We start from the raw sequence: 20,531 nt of genomic DNA on the forward strand, positions 1-20,531 counted from the left end.
GCAAGTGGGACCGTTATGTTTGTTTTGGGTCATATGGAAGGCTAGAAATTCAATTGCTTTTGAGGATTGCGTGTTGTCCATTCAAAGGCTGAAAGCTTCTTTTGTGTATTTACTATGGTCAGAAACCAATTTGTGGATAAAAGATGGTCCTTCAACCTTAATAGATTTTATAGATTGGGCGTGTTTGCGATAAGGGATAAGGTTTTTGTTTTTTTCTTTGTTGTATGGGCCCTTATGTAAGGGGGTGAGTTCCTTTATATTGTAATTTTGTGGATCGCTATTTTAATGCCTCTTTGCAATACAATCGTATACTTATTGATCAAAATAAAAAAACAAAGGATTCTGGTTTAATGCTTATCATTCTTTAAATTTGCTACCCGTATTCTGAATTTTGGGTCATGATGATGGATCCAAATTGATTTCCTATTTTTTATTCATTTAGTTGCATGCTTTCTTTTTTGTAAGCTGGTTTTGTAAGTGCCCAATTAACTAATATGAATGCAAACCAAGGGATTTTGTTCCAGCATCTGCTTAAGCATGGTTTTTCTATCCTTTTTGCCTGCATCTAGTGTTACCAATGTTTTCAGAACCGGACTGGTCATTGAACCGGAAAAATTATGGGTTTACGTTCATCGGTTGGACCGGTGGTTGAACCGCAGTCGAACTGGTGATGTCATAAATATGTATTTTATATATTATTAAAATTTAAAATAATTATAAAAAATTTAAAATATATATGCATAAATTAAAAATCAATAATATTATTTTATATCTTTGATATTATTAAATTAAATCATATCAATATTTTAAATTTTATTAAATAAAATATGTATAATATTTAAATGTGAATATATTAAAAATGAACAAAAATTCAATTATTTAATTTAAACTAATTTTATAATTTTTAAAAATATTATATTATTTTTATTTAATATTATAATTTTTTTTAAAATGGAATATATTTTGTTTTGTTTGGCATATTAGATATCAAAAGGCCTATAACCGATTTGTGTCCTAGGTCGGTTACTCAACCTGGAGTCCAAGGTTCAAACTCTCTTGGGTGGATTTGTTAATTATTTTTCATTGATTAATGTTAGTAATCCCACATCGGATTCTAAGAGGCATAAGGACGCCTATAAAAACTATCCTCATAGAAGATGCAAGCATCACCACATCTTGTAGGCTCAAGACTCGGCCCACAAAATGGCTAAGGTGGGGGGCTGGGCTTTGTTATAAAATAATGGGTCCAAGTGATGGGCTTTTGCCAAAAATTTATGTACAATGGAGCCTTCCATGCTTATAAAAAGAGAGGGAGACTTGAACCGTCTGGTTTGTTTAGAACGGCCCTGTTCCACCGGGTTAGCGGTCCAACCGCTGGTTTAGGCGGTTCATGGCCGGTCCAATGCTTAAACGGTTTAATAGAGTAAACCAGAACGGAAATGCGACCGGTCGATGGTTGAACCGGTTAGGACCGGCCGGTCCGGTCCGGTTTTCAAAACAGTGGGTGTTACTTCCTTAAAGACAATTATATTCATGATGCCTTGGAAGTCTTAATTCTTTTGGTTCTCCCCACATTTTTAAGATGCCAGTGGCAATATTACGGGTTCCAACTTGGTTCATGTAATCCGATAAGTTCCAACGTAGTTCATGTAGCTTGATAACTGACTGACTGATGTGAATGTGGTTTATTTGCCCCTCTATATATAATTCTATTTATAAGAAGCTATTATTTTTGTGTCTGATTTCAAAGAAACAAAGTGTTCATCTCCAGTGGACTTTCTTGTCTTCATTCTAGGTCTTTTGTTCTAAATTTCCACATTTTGAATATCTATAATGAACAGTGTTTTAAAAAGCTATTTATGCTTACGCCTTGAGGTGAGCCTCCAGGAGAGGCTATGCAAATTAGCCTTCAGGCTATGGCCTCAGTAGAGGGTAATTGAGGCTTATGCTTTACCTCATTTGGATAAAATGCTTCATGAAGGCCTTTAGCCTTTTAAAACATTGATAATTAAAGATATAATGGTTGTCACAGGATTCATAAATGTGTTATGTTACAATATATGACTGTTTTATTCTTTTTGTGGTTTCATGTAATTGATGGTGGCCTCAGATATGTGATTGGCTTCTGAATATCATTTCCCCTTACAGGTTAGGAATTTACGAATTGGGGCAATGATGAGAACTGTTCTGCCTGCATTGGCTCAAGCTGTTGTCCTGCATTCCTCTCCTAACTTTTATCATAAAGGAACAACAGAAAACATAAAGGAGAAGCTTCAGGTTTGATTTATATTCCTAGCAGAGAGAGCTGCACATTGGTTATCAAGAGATTGGTGACCCAGTGGATTATCTTGCTGGGTGCTATGGATTGAATCCATGAAAAAATAAAAAATAAATTTGGGCTAATTTGAACCATTCCATGAATGTGGTTGTGATTTAAATTATCCTTTCGATGTTATGAGCAACTTATCTTGAACTTCTTTTAGGTATTCAGGCAGGCATGCTTATCTTTATAGAGTTGTTGCTCATGATCCAATTCTGTTGCTAATTTCATTTTTCTGTCACTTCTTAGTGTCTTTCTGCAGCAGTTGTTGAAGCATATAATATACTTCCCAATTTGGTAAGTTTCTGTCTCTTAGAGTTTAAAGTTCATTGCATCTTCTTCTACTTCTTTAGAGAGTAAAACTTTTGAACTTCATCAGCTAAATGCAACACTGACATCTAGTTTTTCCTTTTTTGACTTATCATTGGAAGAAAATATGTTGTACTGACAGAAAGTGTATTCTATTCTTGTGAGGGAATATCTACAAAACATATTTGTGGGCTGTTAGCCATCCCTGAGAATTTCTGGGATGGAACTGATGCTTTTTATGATTTATAAATTAAAAATTTTTAAAGATGAAAATAAAAATGTGGTTTTACAACTGCAATCAAATGAAATTTTGACTAATATCATCAGAGAAAAAATGCTATAACTCATTCTGCATTTTATGCTAAAATGCAGCAAAATGTGGTATTTTTTTTCTTTTTTTGATCAGATCAAAATGTGGGTTTTTGAGTATTCGGAGTGCTACCTAGTATTGTTTTTCAGTACTTTTTTTGGCATTATTGAAGTTTTCTTCATTTATCCAACTCATATTAGATGTAGGTTTACTATTCAAATTATCTTTTTTATATATGGCGTAATAACAAGATAATATTAAAGCCGTAAAAGTTTGAGGTTTATCAAAATGTACCATTTTAAGGCAGCTGTTGAGGGTGGCTTCTATTTATATTTTATTTCTTCATGTATCGGTCATAAATAGGAATGAAATGGTTTTTTTTTTTTTTTTTTTAATTTTTTTTATTAGAAACCAAAAGATGTATTAATTAAAGTGAAGAAAAACATGAGAATGATGAGAAATCCTCCCCATGATATAAAAACCTGATCATAAGATTCAATAAAACCTCCACTTTACAAGGAGAGTTGTACAAAAGGAACAAAAAAAGCCTATACAAGTATAACATCTCGTGAAACTCATTTGGGGTCCTCCTCATGTAGGCCCAACCCTAAGGTGTATATACCAAAAGCCAACTAAGTTGAATGACACTCAATGGAAAAGGTTTAAAAACGTTAGTACGGTAGGCCCAAATAGAAACATAAAAATGAAGCAAGTCCCACATCATCTTAGGTGTCTTCCAAGTATCCTAAAAAGTCCTAGTATTACCCTCTCTCTCTCTCTCTCCACATAATCCACAACAAAGTGAGACAAGCAATCTTCTAAAGATTCTTGTCTCTAGTAGAGTTCCTAAAACACATAAAAGAAATAACCATCATATTGCAAATACTACTTGGCTAACCTCACACATCCCAGTCTATGTGAATATCCTATGACATAACCTTAAAGTAATCGGACAATGTAGGAAGAGATGATCAATTGTCTCTCCACTCCCTCTACATAGCAAACACCAATTAGGACTAAGGTCTTTGAATGATCTTTTCAATTGTAGCATGTCATTGGTATTTATCTTCTTATGTGCCACTAACCAGGTAAAGACCATGACCTTAGAATCTGATAAATTGGACAAGGCTGATTTTTTATTTATTTTTTAATTGAGAATACTCTTGAAGAAGAAGGTACCCAAGCTTTTGCATTTGGAACAAATGAAGTTAAATGTACATGGGAAAGTGAAGTCATTAGTCTTTCAAGATCCTTAATCTCCACATCAGTTAGGTTTCGACAAAAAATGAGATCCCTAGACAAAGGGGTGTCAATACCCAAAATGGCTAAGATGGATAGGTTTCTAGTTGTGGTGACTCTAAAAAGTCTTGGAAATTGTGAACACAAAGGTTGATCCCCCCACTATAAATCTTCTCAAAAACAAATTCTGGTCCCATCATCCACCATAGAATGGATGTGTGGAGAAAAAACTTGGAGAATAAGTGTAATGGCCTTCCAAGGGCAATGATTTGACCATTTGACTATATTATTGGCATCCCATCTATTAGGATGTGTCCAATAGATACTTAAAATAACTTGATGCCAAAGGGTGAAACTTTCCTTAGGATACCTCTAAAGCCACTTCCCTAGTAAAGCTTGATTCCTTAAAGCAATTTTCCCAAACCTTAAACCATTGAATTCCTTGTCTAATGTTGATTCCAAAAAGAGTGCTTTTATTTAGATTGATCTTTAGCCTTGAAAGACGCCTAAAAACCAACAAAATTAGTTTAAAAGTTTGCAACTCTTCCAAGGAAGCTCTAGAAAAAAAGATAGTGTCATAAGCAAATTGTAAATGAGGCACTCTATTCCTCTGCTCTCACTATCAACCTACTTTAAACATCAACCACAATGGTGAAAAGAAAAGGGGAAAGAGGATCTCCCTATCTTAAGCCTTTATATGCCTTAACCCAACCCTTGGTATTTCCATTCACTAAGACCAAAAAAGGTGTTGAAGATAGACATCCCCTCATCCAACACCTCCATCTTGAATTAAACCTTTTTCATTCAAGTATATGGTCTAAAAAACCCAATCAACATGGTCATAGGCCCTTTCAAAATCATTTTTGAAGACTACCCCTTCCTAAAGAGGAATGAAATGTTGTAGATGATTTCCTTTATGGTGGGATTATGGAAGAGCGAAAGGCTCATTTAATTAGTTGGAAGGTAAAGCAGATGGTGGTCACAAAGTTAAGAATTTGGAAGAGATGATTAAGTTCTTGGTTAAGCAAATGGTTTTCCTAGTTTATCATCTAGAGGAGAGTAGCACCGTCCAAGTAAAGGGAGTTGGGATAGGTGCAAGGTTGGAGGGTGGAAAGAAGTGGTAGTTTTTTTGTGAAATCATTCTACATTCTTTGGACCCTAGGAGTCTCTACTTCTTTTTCTGCTAAGGAGGTTTGTATTGCTTTGATGCTATCTAAAAATTTCTTTGCTAAGGTGTGTGCTTAGTAGAAAATCCTTACTTTGGTTAAACACATGAAATGAGGTAACCTTTTAGCTAGCTGGTATTTACTGTCTTTGAAAGCAGGAGAATTAACTTATCATATTCTCATTCACTGTGGGATGGCTCATTTTGTTATTCTCTTTGTTTAGGATTACTTCGATGCTTCCTAGGTTAGTCAAGGATCTTTTGCTGGGTTGGCATGGTAGTTTTGTTGAGATGAGATAGAAGAGGTTGTGGAGGCTTATGACACTCTTTTTGTTTTAGCCCATTTAGAAAGAGCGAAAGATTAAATGTTTTGAGGGCATGAAGAGATCAAAAGTGTTGGTAAAAGTGTCTCTATGTTGGTTGAAGGATTTGTTGGTTTTGATGTTGTTTCCTTTCTAGAGTTCTTAGGCTGTTTAGGTTAAATTTAAGTTGTTTTATGGCCTTTCTTTTCTTCTTTTGCTTGTGTCTCCTTGGGTACTCTTTCTTACCATCCAATCTACTTGGGTTGAGCCTCCCTTTTGATAAACTTCTCTTTTGCCCATTGGAAAAAGAAAAAGAAGAAAAGAAAAGAAAAACGAGTATGGATTAAAGAATGGGTCTTGGGTTTCTAAGGAGTTAAAGAGTCTTTAGAGTTGAGTTGTGGAAACGTATACTGGGGCGAGATTAGTTTAGCACTCAATGTGGCTTCAAAGTGAGATATAAAGGCAACTATCCTTTTGACACAATGCTTGGGGTGGGGGAAAAACCTTAGTGAGTGGTTCACATGTTTTCCCAGGTTGTCAAAGATAAGGTGACAGGATGGTGGATTATCAGTTCTAGGAAACCATATCTAGGCATTGACAGTGAAAATTTATTACAGTTCCATGATTGGGAGATTTAGGAGGTTGTATCCTTTTTGGTTCATGTTCATTGTCAAAGTAGGTAGGGATATGATTTTTTGTTTGGTGGCATGAGGTCCCTACCTAAAAGATATAGATATGTATGTATACATGTATGAATAAATATGTACATGTTAGATGAAACCAAACCTAAGGCCTCCCTTTCCTCACCTTAATACCTTGTCACTTGAATTGAGCCTTAAGGGCCCTCGTAGAAAAGATTTAATTAAAAAAATCATACGATAAGGAGCTGGTAAGAATAGATTGTTTTGCTTCCAACAAAGAAATTTGGGGTCCTAGTGTTCTCTTGAAAGTAGCTTTCCTTGTGAGAACAACACCTTGGGCTAAAATCCTCACTATTAACTAGTTAGTGAGAAGAGGCCATATTGGTGTTCTATGGATGAAAAGGATAAGATCTTAATAGCTTGGCAGGTAAAACAATGAGTGTTTTAGGGAAGGCAACAAGGTGATTATAGATCAAGAAAGTGTGGGCCATCTTTCGGTTTATTATGTGTTTGCTTGGTTGGTATGGTTTTGTTTATCTCTATTTTAGGATTGATTATTGATATTTGAAGGCAGTCAACAATAATTGGTCTAGTGGGTAAGCTTATGGGGAGAGGAAGGAAGGCTTGGTGGGTAGATCCTTTATGTATTGCTTGGTTGTAGGAGAAAAATAAAAGAACATTAATGCTGCTTCTTTTGCTTTAAGTTAGCAGTGCAAGACCAATGCTTCAGTAACTAATGCCACAAGCTTTTGAGAGTGCTTAGTAGTAAAAATATCTTCATGCAATTCATAGACTTGAGGAGCATTGCTCTGTTATGAAAATGACTTTGCAATTGAGTTCCAAATCATCTTGGAAGAATAGCAAAATTCAACTTTAGTAGTCATGTGGGGTTCCATACTATGCCATACCCATCTCATAACAACAAAATTCTCATACATCCAATGTTCATATGATCTAGCTTTGATATGACAATGGAGGTTATCAATCAAGTATTTCAATTTCCTCCATCCATGAAAACTGTGAAAAAATGGACAAGGTATTAATGCCATTCAATTTTTTCCATATAACTAATTTTGGTATTCCATCATCCTTGAGATGGTGTAATTTATCATCAATCATGAGAAATTTCAAAACTTCAGAATAAAAGATAGCATCCAACAACTTTGAAACAACTTGTGAACTCCACTTGGAATCATAGAATGAGAAATGTCAAGACTTTGGTGTAACAAATAGCAGCCAAAAACAAAATAACAATAAAGACTCCTCATCTAACAACAACAAGCTAATAAACTAACATTTATTTCTTTGTAACCTTTCAGCTTGGATTAGCATGTGCATAAGAGAAAGGCTCAATGCCTTTGATTTTGTAGATTGGTTGGGTTCTTGTCGAGAGAGAGGTTGATTCTTTTTGTGGCATATCTTTTGAGGCCTAAACTTTTAGTAGAGGTGGCAAAATTTGATACAAATTGTCAACACAACTCAAACCTAATGCATTTTTTACGAGTTGGGGTTGAGTATAATTGTGTTTGGGTCAAACTCCTGCCGATTTGCATAACCCTTTTATTAAATAGGTTGTTTTTTGCAAATTTGACTTAGATTAACCTATTTAATAATCACATTAATTAACCTTATTATAACTCTAATCTAACCTATTTGACCCATATTTGGTTCATGTAAAATTTGATTTTGAATAAATAGGTCAAAATTGAGTCATATACATGTCAAGTTGGGAAATTAATCATATAAACTCATATAATTTCTAACTTGATTTGATTATTAAATAGCTCTTGGTTATTTTTTTTTTTTTTTTTTTTTGATAGGAAACGCCACAAAGATATATTAATATAATAAGAAGTACAAGAAGAAGGATGAGAAATCCTCCCACCAAAGACAACTAAAATACAAGAAAATACATTTAAAACAAACGACCTCCCACTAAGGACCAATCCCTATGGAGTACACACCGCTTTCCAATCCAGTTGAATCACATTAAGGGGAATCCCCTTAAATGCCTTGGAACAAAAAGCCCAAAGGGAAGCAAGGAAAACAATAGAGTCCCAAAGGAACCCTGAATTCCTTGCTTTATCCTCAAAAATCCTTGCGTTTCTTTCCCACCACACAACCCGAATTAGAGCTATGCTCGCAGCTTGCCACAAAACTATCCCTCTCTTAGAATTACCGAAGCCTTTAAATTTGATGAACATCATGTCATATATGCTCCTTGGGGGAACCCAAACCATCTCAGCTAACTGAAATAACCTGTGCCACAACCCAATCGTCAAGGAGCAATGAAGAAAAAGATGATCTGCTGATTCCCCGTGCTTCATGCATAGGATACAAATATCAGGACTAAGGGCTTTGTAGGGTCTTCTCACTTGTAACATATCATTAGTATTCACCTTCTTGTGTGCCACTAACCATACAAAGGACTTCACTTTGAAAGGAACTTGAGAATTCCACACGAACTTTGAAGGAAAGTTCTGAGGAGATCCAGAAGATTGAGATAATGCTAGAAAAAAGGATTTGACTGAGAAGAGCCCTGAAGAGGATAATGGCCATAATCTGGCATCTGGGACCGAAGGAGAGAGATACAAATCATCGATAGACCGCATGAGGCCTTCTAAGTCCTCAATCTCAGAATCTGACAGGTTACGTCGGAAATTCAAATTCCACAAGAAAGGCCGAGAAGGACCAAGAACTGAAGAAATAGAAATGTTTTTATCCACTACTACTCTAAATAGTCTTGGATATTGGATTCCCAAAGGTTGGTCCCCCCACCACAGATCTTCCCAGAACCGAATTCTTTCCCCGATTCCTACCACATACCGAGTAATCAAAGAAAACCCCTGAAAGACTTGAGCAATAGCCTTCCAAGGACAGCGATGAGACCATCTTACTAAAGTGTTAGCATCCCAACCATTAGAGTGTGAGCCATAAATGCTTAAAATGACCTGATGCCAAAGAGCTGATCCCTCTCTAGGATACCTCCATAACCATTTCCCTAGAAGAGCGAGATTCCTCCAAGAAATATTCCCCAAACCCAAACCCCCTATTGTCTTCGGTTTGCACACAACATCCCACCTCACTAAATGGTCCCTTTTGCCTTCCCCAACCCCTGACCATAAAAAATCCCTTTGCAACCTCTCTATTTTTGCAGCCACTGAAGCGGGAATTTTAAATAAGGATAGGAAGTAACTTGGCAGATGGGTAAGACAAGATTGGATAAGAGTTATCCTCCCCCCGAAGGATAAGTAGGCCTTTTGCCACCCATCTAATCTACTTGAGATTCTCTCAACCACTGGGTCCCAAAATCCACACGCCTTAGGATTCCCGCCCAAAGGGAGACCCAAATAGAGAATAGGCCATCCAGACGCCTTACAATCAAGCATCTCAGCCAATCTTGAAAGAAGAGCCTGATCAAGATTGATGCCATAAATACTACTCTTGTTAAGATTGACCTTGAGCCCAGAAATGTGCCCAAACACTAGCAAAAGACTCTTCAGAGTCTGCAACTCTTCCTCCCTTGAGTTAGAAAAGAATATGGTGTCATCCGCAAATTGCAAATGGGACACCCTAGTTCTATTTCTACCCACCCTGAAACCCTCCATCATATTTCTTTCCTCAGCTCTCATAATCATCCTGCTCAGTACGTCTGCGACTAAAGTAAACAAAAAAGGGGATAAAGGGTCGCCTTGTCTTAATCCCCTTGATGCCTTAACCCACCCTTTAGCACTACCATTCACCAAGATTGCATAAGATACTGAAGATAAACATCCACTCATCCATTTCCTCCATCTAGGACTGAACCCCTTCTTTTCTAACACATGATCCAAAAAATCCCACTTCACGTGATCGTATGCCTTTTCAAAGTCTATTTTGAATACGACGCCTTCCTCCCCTGACCTTCTTCTCTCGTCCACTATCTCATTCGCTATAAGAACCGCATCCAATATTTGTCTCCCTTGAACAAAAGCGCCTTGAGTATAGTGGATGGTCTCATGTAGAACCCCTCTTAGACGCCCAGAGAGCACTTTGGCTATTATCTTGTAGAGACTAGTGATCAAACTAATGGGTCTAAAATCTGATATTCTCTTTGACAAACTCTTTTTGGGTATTAGAACAATGAAAGAGGCATTAGTGCTTTGATTGATAACTCCGCTCCTGTGAAATTCAGCGAACACTCTCACCAAATCCTCCTTAATCACATCCCAACACTCTTGGAATACGGCAATAGTAAAGCCATCTGGCCCCGGTGCCTTGTCCCTATCCAACTGAAAAATGGCCTTAGAAATCTCTTCTTCGGTGAAAGGGGAGTCTAACCTTAACGCACTCTCTTCCGAAATAGGGGACCAATCTAATCCTTCAACACCCCAAGACTCGCCTGTCGGATTTGTGTAAAGCTTCTCAAAGTAATGTAAGATCTCCTCTGTGATACTCTCGGCATTCTTCAGCACTAAGCCCCTCTCATTCTCCAACTCCTTGATATATTTCCTATTTCGCCTGCCATTAGCCACTTTATGATAAAACTTAGAGTTGCAATCCCCTTCCTTGACCCATTTCACTTTGGCTTTTTGTCTCCAATGAATTTCCTCCCTTAATATTAATTCCTCTAGCTCCCCTTTTCTTGAGGCTCTTTGGCTTAACAAATCAGGATTGAGACCCCCTTCCTGCTCAATGGCGTCAAAGTTAGCTAAATCATTGAGAATACTTTTTTTCTTTTCTTTAAGCTCTCCAAAAGAAAACTTGTTCCACTCCTTCAATTTAGCTTTAACATATTGGAGTCTCCTCATAAACTTATGACCTTCCCATCCGTTTCCTTGGAACCCACTCCACCAATCTCTAAAGTTCTCCTTGAATTTAGTGTGATTTAACCACATATTCTCAAACCTAAAAGGTGTTGGCCCCCACATGAACGGATTGGTATCCATAACGATTGGCCAGTGATCCGATGTCCTTCTGATTAAGGCTTCTTGAAGGCCTTGGGGAAAGAGCAGCCCCCACTCATTTGAGTAGAGAAAACGGTCCAATCTCTTACACACGGGAGACTCTTGCATATTTGACCAAGTGAATGAAGCATTCCGAAGAGGTGGGTCAAGTAATTCACATTCTCTAATAAAACTATCAAAGTCCCTCATGCTTGGAGTTAGGCTAGAACCCCCCATTTTTTCTGAGCTTCTCCTAATGACATTAAAATCACCGCCCACACACCATAGCGGATAAGTTAATCCATAAATGTCAAAAAGTTCCACCCAAAAATCCTTCCTAAGTGAGGGACTGTTTGGACCATAAACAGCAGAAATCCAAAGAGGTCCACAACCGTCCAAAGAGAACTTGACTGAGACCGAGAAAGCTCCTATTACCACCTCCTCTCTACGCAGATTTTTTGAATCCCATATGATCAAAATCCCACCTGAAGCCCCAGACACCGGAAGAGCAACCCAATCCTTATTTCTGGCAGTCCAGACACTACCCACAAACCTTCTATCACAAATCTCCTTTTTTGTTTCTTGAATCATCACAACATCCGGATTCTCTGTCTTAAGAAAATCTTTAACCATCCTACGCTTATTCCTTGAACCCAAACCCCTAACGTTCCAACTAATAATTTTCATGGGAAAACACACAGACCCTAACCTTCCAAACCAAAACCAACATGTCTCAATGCCCTAAGGGGCCTCTACTCTTCCTCCTAGAATACACCTTAATGTCAAGAGAGCCTAATACCTCTCGCACTTTGGCCATTTTCCCGGGGGACAAACCATCAATAAGGAAATCACACGAAACCTCCTTAGGTGTACAGCTCTCAGTCATCAGGTTAGATAGAGCACACTGGTTCTCTTCCTCACCACGGTCAGGTATGTCACCATGATTTAAATAGTCAACACCACCTTTTTCATAAAAAAATTTTGAGATGCCTTGGTCATCCGTAGGAGACTGAGAAAGAGGGACTGAACTGGGAAGAATTGGACCAGAGGGATTCGTCAAAGGGGAAACCGGGCTACAGGAAGGAAGAAAAGGAGACTCGGGTGTCTGAGAAGAAGAGGGCTGACATACCTCCAAGATTTTGGCTCCCGGAATTTCGCAAAACCCCTCAAAGATGAGTCCTTTACCTCTGATTATTGGATTAGAAGGTGAACCCATGACTGAATAGCCACGAGGATCCAACCCCGCTCGTCCCGATAGCCCTCCTTTAAGTTCAACGCGGCTCGCCGAGGTGTCCTCCTTCGAAAGAGTACCAGCCAGAAGACAACTGGAGAGAGGATTCACTCTGGTTCCTCGCTTCATCTGAGAGCCCATCCCAAACTCCTCTTCCATGATGCGGCCTTCACTTGACGACGACGAACCCCGTGTGAAAATCGGCTCACTGCAGCACCGATGTCCCTGTCGTCGATCGGCGCTTGGAGGGAAGAGGGTAGACCACGTCTTCTTTGTAATTGCCGTCTCTTCCTCCTGCGTAGCATCCCTCATGTGAACCGCAGGAGTTTTCCCCTTCCTCGCTTCGATTGCTTCTCTTCGCGAGCAGACTTCCATACCAGAGGGCTTCGTTCCTCCTAAGCTTTGGCCCAACCCCGACGGGCCTTTAAACTTACAGCCCATGGTGTTGTCTGACGATGGCCTAGGGTTGAGCAGAGACTGGGCCTTAAACTCAACGGCCCGACCTTCTCCTCCGAGGAAAACCTCGGCGCCGGCCCTTGCATCTTCTGGACAGAGCTCCGCAATCGCCTCTGTAGATGAAGCAACTCGCTGGGGAGAAAGGGACGAAGCCGATGCAGACTGGAGGGCTTGAGGAGCATCTGGGCCATCTTGAAGCCCACGATGCCTCATCCCACTTTGGGCCCTAGCCTTGTGGGCTTTAAAAGGGGACTCATGCACAGGCCCAAAAATTACTTCAGCTTGGCCCGACCTGCTCCATCCCCCTCCTATCTCCCCTTTAACCGCCAAACACGACCTTGATTGCCGATGACGTGCCCGGGGAAGACGCCTCTTTCTGTAGCACTCGATGTCCCTAACTCTACCTCGTAGCCCTTCTGCAACTTTTGACGACTGAGAGACGCAACCTCCCACTCTCACCCACTCGTTCCTGCTACGGTTTAACTCAGACGTGACAGCGTCGGCATCTTCGTCTTCTCCGGTGACTGAGACTGCTACTGTATAGGACCTTTCCCCATCTTCCACCTCAAGCAACGCCGGTAACACGACGTTTGGAAGCATCTCCACCCATAGCTTCGCCCTCGTCAAGTCCACCAGCTTCAAAGTCTCCTTTGCCACCTTCGTTACCCTCCCCCATTTCTTCAAAATGAAATTCAACTGAACTTCATCCCACAAATGGAAAGGGAGGCCTTTCAATACTAGCCATCCCCTCCTGAACTTTCCTTGAACCACCATATTTTCCTTGGGCGACCATTTCCTTAGCAGAATCGTCCTTCCTTTCACTGAAAGTCTTCCCTGATCATGAACTCTTTCCGCTCTCCTTGTTGAACTCACAAAGAAGCATCCTTTGAAAGCAGAAATGGGATTTATGGACACCATTCCTTTCATCCCCATCATCCTCGCAATGGCTCTTCCTTCATGAGTCCAGTCTTGGACTTTTACTTGGCTTTCACATATTACAGCTCTGGCCCATTTTCCAGCTGAAAACGAACCTCCAGTCCTCAAACCTGCCTCTACCACCACTTCAGCATATGACCTTCCTCCTCTGAAAGTGTCCCTATTCATCCAGATATCGCCATTCTTCTCCTTCGAATCTCCTCCGTCTCGTTCAGAATTCTCTTGCACTGATAGGATCGCCTTCCTAAGATCTTCCCATCCTTTCCCTTTGACGCCCTCGGGGACGACAAGAAATAAAGGTTTCCTTTTTGTAACAAATTCTGTAATTTTCATGAACCTTCCTCTGTTATTGAAGCATATCTCCATCAAGAGGGTCTTAGTCTTGCCCCTGATCTTTCTTACAAAACCCCTGGAAGCCTCCACCTCCACAGCTTTCTTCAAATGCACCATCAACCAGTCCAGCTCCTCCATATCAAAACCTATTGAAACTACGAAACCTCGGCTCCTCTCTGTTACCGATACCCAAGTTCCTCCATTCAAACCTTCAAACTCAACCTGAAAATTCTTTTTCTCCACAAAAATCCTTTCAACTTTGCTCTTCATTTTTACATTCGAGGAGATCATTCTGTTGAGAATGTGAGCGGTATTGGCAAAACACCATTGAACCTCATTTCCATTGAATGATAAAAAAAAATTTCATCCATTTACTTTGATTCATACTAATGTATGGAGTCCTTCAAGAATTCCAAATATTTCTCGTCCCAGATGGTTTGTATCATTCATACATCAAGGCCTATTATGACTTCTCACATTCAAAATAAAAAACCGAAAGTCAAAATGAGAAGAAATGGAGCAAAAAAGATCCCACCGCTGTTGCTCCTGCACCAATGAGTAAAATAAGGTAAAGAAAGTCGTACATCCTTCAAGAAGGCTTTCAACCACCCGCATAAGGATTTCAGGAAAAAAATGTTCCTGCTTCAGGTTCAATAGCTTCATTCGTTTAAAAATCCTTCAGTTCCACATTCCTTCCATTAGCACAAAAGGATTTTTGGGCTTACAGAGGACCATCAACAAGGACAGGGTGTTGAGATTTATCAGAGTCCCACCAAACACCCCCTCAAAGATTCAATCCTCTTTAGTGTGGCTAGGATGTCCAACAAGATCTTCAGGGAAGCTGCATTGACATAGCTTTTCCCAACTAAGTTGTCACAAACCCAATCTTCACCTCATGCCTAGGAACAGTACCTTGACCCAACACTGTTTCCAAAAAATAATAGCTCTTGGTTATTAAATGAGTTAAATAAGTTATAATGTGCTACTTGTTTGATAATTAGGTCATGTTTAGGTTTATTGTTTTTAATCCGATTATCATTCACATAATGTTTGGTTTGAACTAGTTAGCCAAGTATTTGACCTTTGACCTTACATGAACATGACCCACCAACACGAATTGCCACCCTTACCTTTTAGTGTTTGATGTATGCATCCCATGTACTTTAGTGTACTATTTTCTTTTTCTATTTATATGTACATATCCTTCTTTGCCTATCAGGAAAAAAAAAAAAAACACTAAAAAACTATGGAAAAATCCAATCAAACAACTTCAAAAACTATAATTAGCAAAACACTTGTTTGATCGAACCTTGTAAATTTCAGATCGAGGTTGTAAAATCTTCATGACATCATCATGATGTGAGTGTTCTGATTTTATTATTTATTTATTTTTGGGAAAATACTGGGATTGTGCTATGATATCAAGTTGTGATTACAAACTTGTGATTTTAGGGTTTTGAAGGAGGAAAAAGAGAAGAAAGAAATCCTGGAAGAAGTTTTGGTTTTTATCTAATTGATTTTTATGTAATTAATTTTCCTATATCTTTCCACCAATTTTTGTTATTGAGTTTAAAAAGAGAAGATTGCAATAATGCTCCTAATATAATGTAGCAAATAATAAAATCTAAAAGTTTTCTATTTCATTTGAGGTAAACATTTGTTGTCGCATATGTTTTTTTACTTTGTTCTTTTTCCAATATTGTTTCTCACTTATGAAAAGAAGCTCTTAAGGAATATACTGCATTTACGTATAGACTTATTTTCTTTTGTTTCTGGTTTATTTTATTTGCATTGTGGTCTTTATTATTTTAAATGAAGATGAATATGTAAGTTATGAATGGCACGTATGTTACTGTTCTTATTAGCTTAAACCTTTTTTATTAACTTTTTTTTTATAGGTATTTTTTTTTCCTGTCTGTTCCTAATAGAACTTGAACTTGGAACCTCCCACATCGTTGCACCAACCCCTTACCACTTAAGCCTGACCTCAAGGTCTTATAAGCTAGAAATATGAGATGATAAGAATTTTATGCTTGCATAGGTCATGCAGTTGGAAGAGATTTATCATTCTAAAGGCAGGAAAATAACTTTAATTGGTGGTAGGCTTGCAGTCATACTGACATGCTTTATGTTGCTCTTTGACATTTGATTTTTATTATATCTAGATTGCAGAAACTGAAAAGAGGCTGTGGTTGGGGATGAAATCAAGTGTCGCCTATTATTAGTTATAGCACAAACAAGAAGGGGGTCACATGATTAGACCACTAGGAATCATGAATTGAGTTTTGTCTGGAAAATGACTTTGAAGTTTTGGGTTTGAGATAAAGTTTCATGGAATGGGGCAGTAAGTTGCAAGTATGAGTATGAGGTTAGGGATTGTTGGTATGAAGAGGTTATGGTCAGTATATGGTTGGGTTTCTGAAGTCTAGTGGGAAAGCATGTGATGAATTTGCTGGAGGGTTAAAGGCAGGAGCTGGAATGAATGTTAGGTTTTGGAAAGACATCTGATGTGGTAATTCAACTTTGAAAAAGGACTTTTTTAATTTGTTACCCATTGGGGTTGATAAGGAGGTATCGGCGGTAAAATATGTTGAGTAGGTGTGTAGAGGATTTCAGAAAATCCAATGTTCATGAGAAGGTTCAAGATCAGGAGATGGAGGTTGAGCTGGTTGTACATGTCTTTGAGAGCATTTGAAGTGGCTCTTTTTAGTGTGGATGACAGTAAGAGTAGGTGCCATGGATGGGATGACAGAAAGTGTTAGTGGGCCCATTTCTTGATCCATTTTTTACTAGCACAGGAGATTTGGGTTGCCTGTTTTCCTTGTTCGAATCTATTTGGTTTTTAAGCTGGTGAAAGAGCTTATCAGGTGGTTGACCAAGATGAGTAAGTGAAATGGTATCTTATTTGGGTGAATTACCAGACCTAAAAAGTTCCTTTTCGGGGTTCTCTTCATTGGTCTTGGCTACTCCTGTTCAGATTTTTGGTGATACTTAATGCACAGGTCATCTTTGTTAGGCCATTATGCTGTGGCTGTGGTGGGCCTTGGCTCTTGCCTCATAATTTGAGTGCTCTTGTATAGTAGGTATAAAGTTCCATGTTCTAAAGATGCCCCCTCCTTGTTTCCCAAACTGGTCTTGTGTGCATGTCTTTACTTTACAAGTATGCTTGATTTTAGTGTTTCTTTTCCTTTTCTGTTTCCTTCTTTCATGTAGCAAAATTGTTTGAGATAAACTCATATTTTTGTTGTGATACAACTGGTACCTCGATATATCACATTTTTGTGCTGCTTGGTTCATTATAAACAGGATTTGCTCATTCCTTCTCTCCTGGACAAAGGCATTGGATTTTCTTCATCAAGTTTGTCTATGGTTCCAGGAATACCTATTAAGCCAATGCTTGCAAAGTATATATATGTATTTTGTGATTTCTTGGTATTTTCTTTTACCTCAGGATGCTTATCCTTGTTGTAGCTGATTGCTTGTAACATTTCCCTGTCTTAGAATCACCAATGGAGTCCCTCAAGCTTTAAAGCTCTTCCAAAATAAAGCTTTTACATGTGAATATAAGTAAGTTCCTCTTCATAGATGTATTCTTTACTTTCTTTTGGATTATGCTGTCTAATTTCCTGACAGCAGATCACTAAATTAGCATGTATCATGTAGCATGCACATGTGCAACTGGTTATATATTAGTATTCTTGGTTAGGGATTAAAGTATGCTGGACATTAAGTTGTGGAATTTTGAGAAAATTGGGGTAAAGTTCTTTTCATCTGTTTAACGAAAAATGAACTAATTGAAAACAAAGAGAAAGAAAGAAAAAAGGTTTTGCTTTATCAGCCTCACTCTATAGGCCAAGTTTCAAGGTATCAGCCAAGTCTAATACTACTAGGTTGAGTCATGTCAAGGACAACTGCTGAGACAATACTAAGAGCAAATTCTAGATTTTCCAATTGCAACAATGAATTGGCTGGTACAGCTGAGTCATGGCTGAGTTGTGATCAAAACTGCTGAGTTATGATCAACTTGCACCATGTTGTCAAGCTTGTAAAAGTTCCAAAGTCATATTTACTTCCCATCATTCAATATGAAGTCGAACACTAAGTTACTTGAAAAATGATTATATTTGAAATGAAGAAGAAAAAATATTATATTTGACGCGAAGAAGTTTTCAATTCTTTGTAAGTCATAAGTTGATCCTAAGACATGATTTCATGACTATTTGAACAATGTCAAATGTGATAGATTTCTTATTAGTTCGTTGAGTTTATTTGAAAGTAGAGAATGATTTCTGAATAATATTTATATATTTACTGGATATATTTACAATTTATGTATGACTTGCTACCTCCTATATAGATATTATCCGCTCTAAGCTCAAAGGGCCTTTAGGACTTTAAAACATGTCTACATAATTAAGAGGAATCTATACATATATAACACAAAATTGTAGGACTAAGCAGACAAGCCCCTTACAGGGTCGGACAAAAGAACACCCACACTTAGGTGAAGTATTAGCTTTGATACCATTTGTAACAACCTACTTCCAACTTTGTAGATATTGTTCACTTTGGGGCCTAATGGATCCTCAAGACTTTAAAACGTGTCTATATGGTTAAGAGGAACCTATACATATATAGCGTCAAAAACTTTTTTCCCTATCTAAAGTGGGATATCACACTTAAGGGTGCTGATTGGTTGTCCCATTTGTTAATATTTTTGTGAACATAATAGCAACTAATGCTCAAACTCAAGGAAATGACTTTTCAAGATAATGACAGAATGTTTTGTACTTACAACATGGTATGCATAATGTAAATATAGATAAGATTACTAAGAGCAAGAGAAGAAGAATAAATAGTGTTTAGAGCCTAGTGGAAGACAAGTGTTGTCTGCCGGTTCATGCTAACTCCATTATCATCTTATACCAAATTATATCATTTGTTTCCCCTATCCAGTTTCTGTTATATTTCAAATGATGCCCAGGAATATCTACTAATTCAGATATTTTGGGACTTCTATATGAATGTGAGAATCTATGTACAGTGATGCGACATATTGAAGTTGTATAATGAACATGGCTTCTTATTCATGTGTGACCCTTAACTTCTAACTTTTAGAGCTCAACAAGTATTCCAATCTAAATTTCACATTCTTAATCCAAACTCATTTTGTTTTGTTTTGCTTTGTGTGTATGTTATGTGATAAACAGGATTATAATGATTGTTCATCACATCTTTATCTAAATTTCCCACCATATGTTTGAATTTTTCAATATTGTTTTTAATGTTTCCTAGAACTTTCTTAAAACTTAAACATAATGTTCTAGTTTCGTGGGGCTACCAAGCCCATATTGAATGAAGTTCGAATCCTTGCACAGATATCAAAGAACACAACCACAAAATTGATGATAAATATAATCAAAGTAAGATACTGTGTCTCTCAGTAGCTTTCTTCATGTTCAATTTCCTCCCATTTCGATGTTAATGAGACCTATTTCGATGTTGGTATCACCTCCCAAGTTTTTCAGATCAAGTGGCAGATATGAATACCAAGCAAGGGACTTTAAGTGTCACACAATACTATCACTCTCTCAAAGGGTTATTGATGGAGTTAGACCTTTACCAAAACATGGAGACGGAATCTACTACCAATTTAAAGAAGATGAGGGACATGCTGGAAATGGAACAGGTCTTTCAATTTTTGTTTGGACTTAATCCTGGATTTGATCAAGCATGTGAAAAAATACTAGAAAAAGGCCTTTTTCCTGATCTTGATGAAGCTTTTTCATACATCCATGGGGAGGAAAGATGCAAAGAATTGATGGGCAACAAAACTGAAAATAGTAGAAGTCTTACAACAGAAAATTCCGTTGTAGTAGTGGCCAAACAAAATCAAAATGCAAGGGACAACAAGAAACCAGTGGATAAGGATAAAATGTGGTGTGGACACAAAAGAGCCATGTGTTGGAAGCTACATGGAAAGCCTCAAAACCTGAAACAAATTAGTGGCAAAGGAGGAAATCAGCCTATTAGATTGGGACAAGCTAATCACACAACCATTGTTAAAGAAAAATCAGAACAGTTGGGATTCAACAAATTTTATATTGAGAGGCTGAAACAATTATTGAACCAGCTGGAGAATTCTAATGCAAACCCCTCATTAAATTTAGGTTCATGTTTCATGGCTTAAGCAGGTACAAAGGCTTCAATTTCCCTCTAAAATAACTTCAATACATGGATCATTGATTCAAGTGCTTGAAACCACATGACTAGCATGTATAAATTATTTTCCAGTTATTTACCATATCCAGGAAAACAAAAAATCAAGGTAGCTGATGGATCATTCTCCTCGATTGCTGGCTAA

At 38.0% G+C, this 20,531-nt stretch overlaps 1 protein-coding gene across 7 annotated transcripts in view; it reads left to right on the plus strand.

Annotated features, from left to right (window-relative positions):
- LOC100266816 (DNA ligase 6) overlaps window positions 1-20,531 on the plus strand; it is a 78,713-nt gene that overhangs the window by 22,249 nt on the left and 35,933 nt on the right. For all 7 annotated transcript variants that reach the window (XR_787546.3, XM_002266132.5, XM_010662076.3 and 4 more), the window contains exons 7-10: window positions 2,149-2,277; window positions 2,570-2,617; window positions 17,474-17,571; window positions 17,669-17,734. Coding sequence is in view for 6 of the 7 variants with exons in the window: in XM_002266132.5 (XP_002266168.2) it covers window positions 2,149-2,277; window positions 2,570-2,617; window positions 17,474-17,571; window positions 17,669-17,734 (341 nt within the window). In the remaining variant the exon portion in view is untranslated. The remainder of the gene's footprint in view (window positions 1-2,148; window positions 2,278-2,569; window positions 2,618-17,473; window positions 17,572-17,668; window positions 17,735-20,531) is intronic.

This window comes from Vitis vinifera, chromosome 14 (genome assembly GCF_030704535.1).
Source record: "Vitis vinifera cultivar Pinot Noir 40024 chromosome 14, ASM3070453v1".
In the NCBI taxonomy this organism is placed as follows: Eukaryota; Viridiplantae; Streptophyta; class Magnoliopsida; order Vitales; family Vitaceae; genus Vitis; species Vitis vinifera.